Source organism: Eutrigla gurnardus, assembly GCF_963514095.1.
Source record: "Eutrigla gurnardus genome assembly, chromosome: 18".
Classification (NCBI taxonomy): Eukaryota; Metazoa; Chordata; class Actinopteri; order Perciformes; family Triglidae; genus Eutrigla; species Eutrigla gurnardus.
In genome coordinates, this window is record NC_139929.1 from 15714796 (window position 1) to 15721473 (window position 6678).

Genomic DNA, 6678 nt, shown 5'->3' on the forward strand with positions numbered 1-6678 from the left:
AGGCAGCTTTAGCACGTTTACGGGTCTGCTTCATTATATGGAAATTGCTTGTAGCCATATATATATATAGTAACAGTAAATTAATTAATTAATTAATTAATAAAGGCTTATAATAACGAAACAAACACATGCATAAAGGGAGTTTCCAATAGGTCTTAAGGAATTCCATAATTGGCATATTGTTTTCGAAGAAAATTCACGACTACCGGGGTATTTGTGCATATGATTGTTTTATTATGAAGACATTATAGGGGGCTTTATTCGGACCCATAAAAGCCCAATGAAGCGCGTGCCACATCTGATATGGCAAACAAGATAAAGACATTACATTACACGCTACTATACCCAGTAGAAGCCACGCTCTCCATCCTCGACAGTGAACGCAGCAATCCGACCACCGCGTCACTGTCGCTTAGTCGTGGGAATTGTAGTCTATTTGAAAATGTGTCTCTCGCGTTGGGTGCGTTGGAAAACTACATGTTCCAGATTTCCTAATGCGGAAGTCGCGCAACAAAACACTGTGAGGTGCAGCAGAACACGAGAAGATGTCCCATGTCGTTAAAAAAAGAAAATTGGATAAAACCCGGCAGGACCGGCTGTACTTCGACAGCTACACCGATGTGACTATCCACGAGGAAATGATAGCGGACCAGGTCCGGACGAACACGTACCGGATGGCGATACTACGGAACAGTGAGTCCATACGGGGTAAAGTTGTACTGGACGTCGGGGCAGGAACCGGCGTTTTAAGCATGTTCTGTGTTCAAGCCGGTGCCAAGAAGGTCTACGCCGTAGAAGCCTGCTCTATCGCCGAGCAGGCGGTGAAGATAGTGAAACAGAACAACATGGAGGACAAAATTGAAGTCATTCGAGGCACAGTGGAGACAGTGGACCTACCGGAGACGGTGGAGGTGATAGTGAGCGAGTGGATGGGTTATGCCCTCCTGCACGAGTCCATGCTCAACTCGGTGCTCTACGCGCGCGACAAGTGGCTGAAGCCGGGCGGCGTCATCCTGCCCAGCAAAGCCGAGCTCTACGTCGCGCCCGTCAGCGACCCGGTGGTGGAGGACCGCTTACATTTCTGGTACACCGTCAAAGACAACTACGGCGTCGACATGTCCAGCATGTCCGACTTCGCCAGGAGATGCATCATGAACTCCGACATCACTGTGAACTCGGTGACCGTCGAGGACGTGCTGTCCCACCCGGCCCGCTTCGCCGAGCTCGACCTGTACTCGGTCACCGTGGAGGAGCTGCGCTCGGTGAAGGGCAAGTTCAGCTGCGAGTCGTTCGGCTCGGCGGCGGTGAACGCCTTCTGCGTCTTCTTCACGGTGACGTTCCCCTGCCCGGACAAGCCGCAGGCGCTCGTGCTCTCCACGTCCCCGTTCAAACCGGAGACGCACTGGAAGCAGGCGGTGCTGTACCTCGACGCCCCGGTGGATGTGGTGCAAGACACTGTGGTTACCGGGGAGATCAGCATGTTCCCCTCGGAGGAGAGCGCCAGACATATATGTATCCACGTGGATTACACGATAGGAGACCAGAAAACACAGGCCAAGACTTTCTCCATCCCCGACTGGAGCAGTGAGGCTCAGTCATAGTGTGACATTAACTGTTACTGTTTCATCACCAACACACTCAACAGGCCTAAGTACTTGTGTAAATTATCTGTCAGATTCCCAAGCTGGAGGAAGTGGAGCAATCACATATGTTGGCCAGTGTGGTAAATAATCCATATTTTAAAAAACTATAGGGTCTCTTGGGAGAATGCATGATGCAAAGTTAGGTTTTTAAATTCTTCTAACATTGAGTGCATTGTTGAGTCCAGGTACACATCACTGCAGTATGTGAATTACAGCATGTGGTCTTAGTTTGGAGTTATGTTTGTTTGTTCCTGTTTTTACACGTAATAAATCATTTAAACACGAAATTATACCAGATAAAATGCAGATCCTTGACGCCCTTTTTCAATGTTTTTATTATCCTCATTTAACAGTCTGTGAAAGCAAACGCAGATGTGTTTTGTATTGCGTGCTGTATATTCAGTTTACAGCTTTTACGACCCATTTTATACCATATCATTGCTCTAGGGCAGTAAAGAACCAATACTTTCTCTATTAATCATTTGGTCATAAAAATGTCAGAACATGGAAAAATATGTTTTACCAAACATACAGTACAAATCCCAAAGAATGCTGATTTACTATTACTAATACTGTGCTTATTGCTATAATATTACAGACAGATCTGCAGTTCAGAAGCTGGAATGAGGAGCGTTACTGGAATGTTTCCTTCTAAGTCATCAATACATGTTGCCAATTGACTGATTTTTAATCAATATATTGACTTATCACTTCAGCTGTAGTTTTAAGGTTTTAACAGTTTTTTTTTTATTATCAGGGTGGAAAACATTTGAACCAATAAATATTTGACCATCACAATAACCTCAGTCTCCTCCTGACTGGCGTATAGCTGCAGGTGTGTGTGTGTGTGTGTGTGTGTGTGTGTGTGTGTGTGTGTGTGTGTGTGTGTGTGTGTGTGTGTGTGTGTGTGTGTGTGTGTGTGTGTGTGTGTGTGTGTGTGTGTGTGTGTGTGTGTGTGTGTGTGTGTGTGTGGCTCTGTAAAGCAGGGCGAGGCAGGTGTCATCTGAGGTTTAAGGAATTGCTGAATAAATTCAGCGGCGTGCTGCAGACATCTGATATTGTAATACATTTAATCATGTAAATTGTGTGGAATCTGATGAAAATGCTGCATTGAAATGAGGATTAGACCGATATATTGACTTGGACGACTGCAGTCCGACAGGAGCTGTTCTACATTGGCCGGTTGTCAGTTTTTAATCAAAACTAAATTGGCTCATTATTTTGGTTTCAAACTAGGACAAACTCCCGTCTGTTGCCAGAAACAACTGACTTACTCTCAAATTGTAATTCTACTGCAGTATTCTGCCAAATAGCAAAGACTATATTATTCTTCCTGAATGTTAAGGATCTCACTGTCTCTAAGTGAAAATGGGAACGGTTTTTAACAACAGCAGCAATCAAAGATACATCTTTTCTATGAAAGTTAATAGTTTGTTGGCCACATTTAATAATAAGTCACTCATTTATTGAACAGAATTGCTCAATCTGGTCACTGATCAGTCTTTGATTCACTTTTGGTCATTGAATTGATGCGTTTCAAAGAGAATTTATTACCAACTACGTTCATTATTGAAGAAATGTGAGCTAATCCTGTCCTGAGTCCTGACTGAAAACATGGCAGCTAAACCCGAGAAAGAATCCTGGCCATGTGTCAAATTTTACTATAGTTATTTTTGCACAGCTTCATTCATATATCCTGAACTCGCCACAAGGCATCTGCAGGTTGAAACATTCATATGACTGTACTGAGAGTGAACTGCCGGCTCTCAGGAGAACTGCACCTTTTTTCAATAAGCTGCATTTTTAGCATCTATTAGTATTGGAGAATGCAATTCATTTGCTGAACGACTTACCAATACACGTCTTTTTAAATGACATTATTACAAATACTGACTACTGTGTTCATAAAAATATGGATGTTGAGTTTTGTTAAAATGAGAAGGGCTGCCATAACTATATTGCTGAATGATTATAATAACATTGAAACATGTCAACCAAAAATAATAACAAAGATTATTATCTTTATATTATTAAGATTTCTTAGTCCACTTAAGTAAAATGAAAAAAAGATACCAATTATGTTTATACTGATGAATAGAATTGCTCTTTAGCAGTATTTGTTCCACTAGATTTGATACCAATATAACACCCACTACTACATTTTATGCACTATTTTTTCTGGTAAAAATCACTATTTCTGTAGGTGCAACACTTTGTATGTTTTGCGTGAAATATTGTCCCTCCCAGGTGAAACCAAGGACAATGTGTTGATTAAATCTCTACGCAGCTAAGGTTGACACGAGGACTGTGCTGAGTGAGTCGATCTCAGTGTGCATCGAGTTCAAGCCATCGCATGTGAATGAGTCTTAAAGCACAAATCACCTTACCTTCATTCTTATTATGCAGCAGATAATAAATACACAGAGATTCCTGAAAATGTTAGACGATAATCCAACTTTCACACCCCATCATCATTTGAAATATGGCGTTAATTTATTTCTGTGTCATCAGTACTTAAGAACCCACTCTGTAATGAACACACTGAAAATGAATAACAAGCTACACAGCAGTATAGCCTCTACAAATCAAAAGTATTGTCTGCCGGTTTGCCAAAGAGTGAGTAATGGCAGTAGTCGCATTTTGAACCACCGGTTTCATGTATCAGGATGACATGAAACCAGCTGATTAAATATTAGTTATGGTCATCATGAATAAGGAAAAGGTGACTGAAGTTATCCAACCCCCCAATCAAATCCTCTTGGAACAATCTGAAGTGTAAATCTGGCCTTAAGCTTTCTCTAGTGGATTTATTTGACCCTCGTTTTTCCTGAACATGAAAGATTTAGCAATTCAACTCCATTAATTCTCCATCTGAGTGTGCTGGTGATGTTTGTGTGTGAGACAGTGGGTCCATACAGAAATGTGCGTGATCAGCATTAAAACATGGAGACGTGCTTCCAAAGTTCTAGGAGAAAATCAATGGCGACTGCCTCCACGCCGATGACTGATTAAACAATACAACATCGTTCGGTATTTAATTTTCGACAGGACATCCTCCGTTACATAAGTGCAAAGTGACAGCAGCTGCAACTGCAAACGGTATACAGTACAGCAGTCAAACTCATGATGCATGTGATCAGTAAACAGTAAGAACACACAAAGTAGATGGTTGTCAGGGAGACAGCCGTCCTCTGTGAACTTTCTTCTGTCACTGAACATGAGTGTTTCTGTAGGGAACGTCAGCTATAGCATCCAGGAAGTGTTGGGACCGATCTTACAGTTCCATGTAAGACGTTGAGTACTGCTCAAGAGAACAGTGGAAAGGGTAATAGGCATGGTGATTTATTCCACACCATTAGGCATATGTTGGTGTCTTTGCAGTAGCAGTGATTGCTGGTTTTTTTTAAGTCGAGCTGAAATGGCGTTTAATGACTATTTAGTTTCTAGGGGTGGGAAAAATAGATTTTTCGATGCATCGCGATTCTCTCTAGAATGATTATGTCTCGATGCAGATGAGTTAATAATCTGAATTTTAAACCTAAAATGAGTTTGCCCACTGCAACATTCAGTCATACAGAAAGTGCCTGCTGATTCTCTGCTGTACATGCATGCGCACTAAACATATGTGCACGTTGTTAACACCGATAATGTTTCATCATTCACAGCTGAAATAAACACTTTTACTGCTTTGTACATGTTGTGGAAGTCCCAGATACACCGGGAAACTAAACGGCGTCCTGTCTGAGTTTATAGCTTTACCGGAGGGGGATCGGTGAATCTCATACAGCTGTATGCAGCGATTGCTATGCCCTGAAATAAAAAAACACGTTGTGATTTAACTGCAATACCCAGATAAAGAGTATGCCGAAGTAACAATGATTGGTAAAAAGTCCGGTCGTTAAGTCTGTCCGTTAAAAATGCGTAAAAATGCTTGTTTTGGCGTTCATCTCGCTCAGAGCTAAGCTAGGCTAACACGGTAGCTGCTACGTAAACACTGAACATAACGTCTTCTTGTCATAAATACAGCAGCCACGTTCTTTGTTCCTCAGAGACTCTCTGGTTTTACTCATAGTTTGTTCGTCTCTGGTTTGTACTCAGTTTGGTTTGGTCTCTGTAGCCTATGAAATGGAAGATACTGTCCCGCGGCTCCGGTAGACCACAGACCGCTACGCTGTGTTTCCTCCATTACCGATTCACTGATGAGAGCTGAATTCCAAACTATACTTTTTGCACAATGTGTTGAAATGCCAGCGGCATAAAGTAGCATAGCATGGGGATATGCTGCTTATTACCCATAACAGGAGGATTTTGTGATAAGAGAAGTCCTATTTGACTGAGAGCAGCTTTTGCTTTAATGCCACATAAGAAAAATGATTATCAATGACCAAAAGGAGCCATGTTTTAGTGTGAGAGCTGATACAAAGTTCCATATATGTTGAAATGCAAGCTGTATTGATTATTGCATTGAAAGATTTGATTTTTTTTTGTATATAGGCTACAGTATACTGTCTTCTCTCGGGGATATGCTGTAACAGGAGGACACTGTGTTCATAGAAAGTCATCACTTGGTGACAAAGAAATGCCTTATTAGAAAATGTACTTTTCTTTAATAATCATCACAAAAGTAGGAAGTGACTAGCAAACTCTGATAGCAAACTGATTTAATTATTTATTCTTTTAAAATCATGCATGGAAATGTACACCAATACATTTTTGCATCGAGATGCATCGATCATCGGATTAGAATCGAATCCTCTGAATGGCAATCAAATAGTGAGGTGCCAACAGATTCACACCCCTACTAGTTTCCGTACCGTGTAAAACCGGATCGGCATGCAGGACATAACGGAGGAATTTCATTTGATTGCTAAAAAGATCAGCTCACGACCTTCTCCAGCTCAGTGCAGAGCCGAAGCTGCAGATAGATTGATGGATGGATGTCATGAGATTATTGTTTGCTACCAGCTGATGTAAGCACGTGTCATATTTATTACAAAGAATGCATTTCTATTTAAACATATATATATATATATAT

At 41.5% G+C, this 6678-nt stretch overlaps 1 protein-coding gene across 1 annotated transcript; it reads left to right on the forward strand.

Moving 5' to 3' along the window:
• Nucleotides 1-501: 501 nt before the first annotated feature.
• prmt6 (protein arginine methyltransferase 6) lies at nucleotides 502-2435 on the forward strand. The gene has a single exon (XM_084034016.1). It carries the CDS (start codon nucleotides 546-548, stop codon nucleotides 1599-1601), a length of 1056 nt encoding a protein of 351 aa, XP_083890142.1. The 5' UTR covers nucleotides 502-545; the 3' UTR covers nucleotides 1602-2435.
• Nucleotides 2436-6678: the final 4243 nt, after the last annotated feature.

Coding starts and splice junctions, on each gene's coding strand:
- prmt6 (XM_084034016.1), top strand. CDS start 546: ATGTCCCATGTCGTTAAAAAAAGAAAATTGGATAAAACCCGGCAGGAC.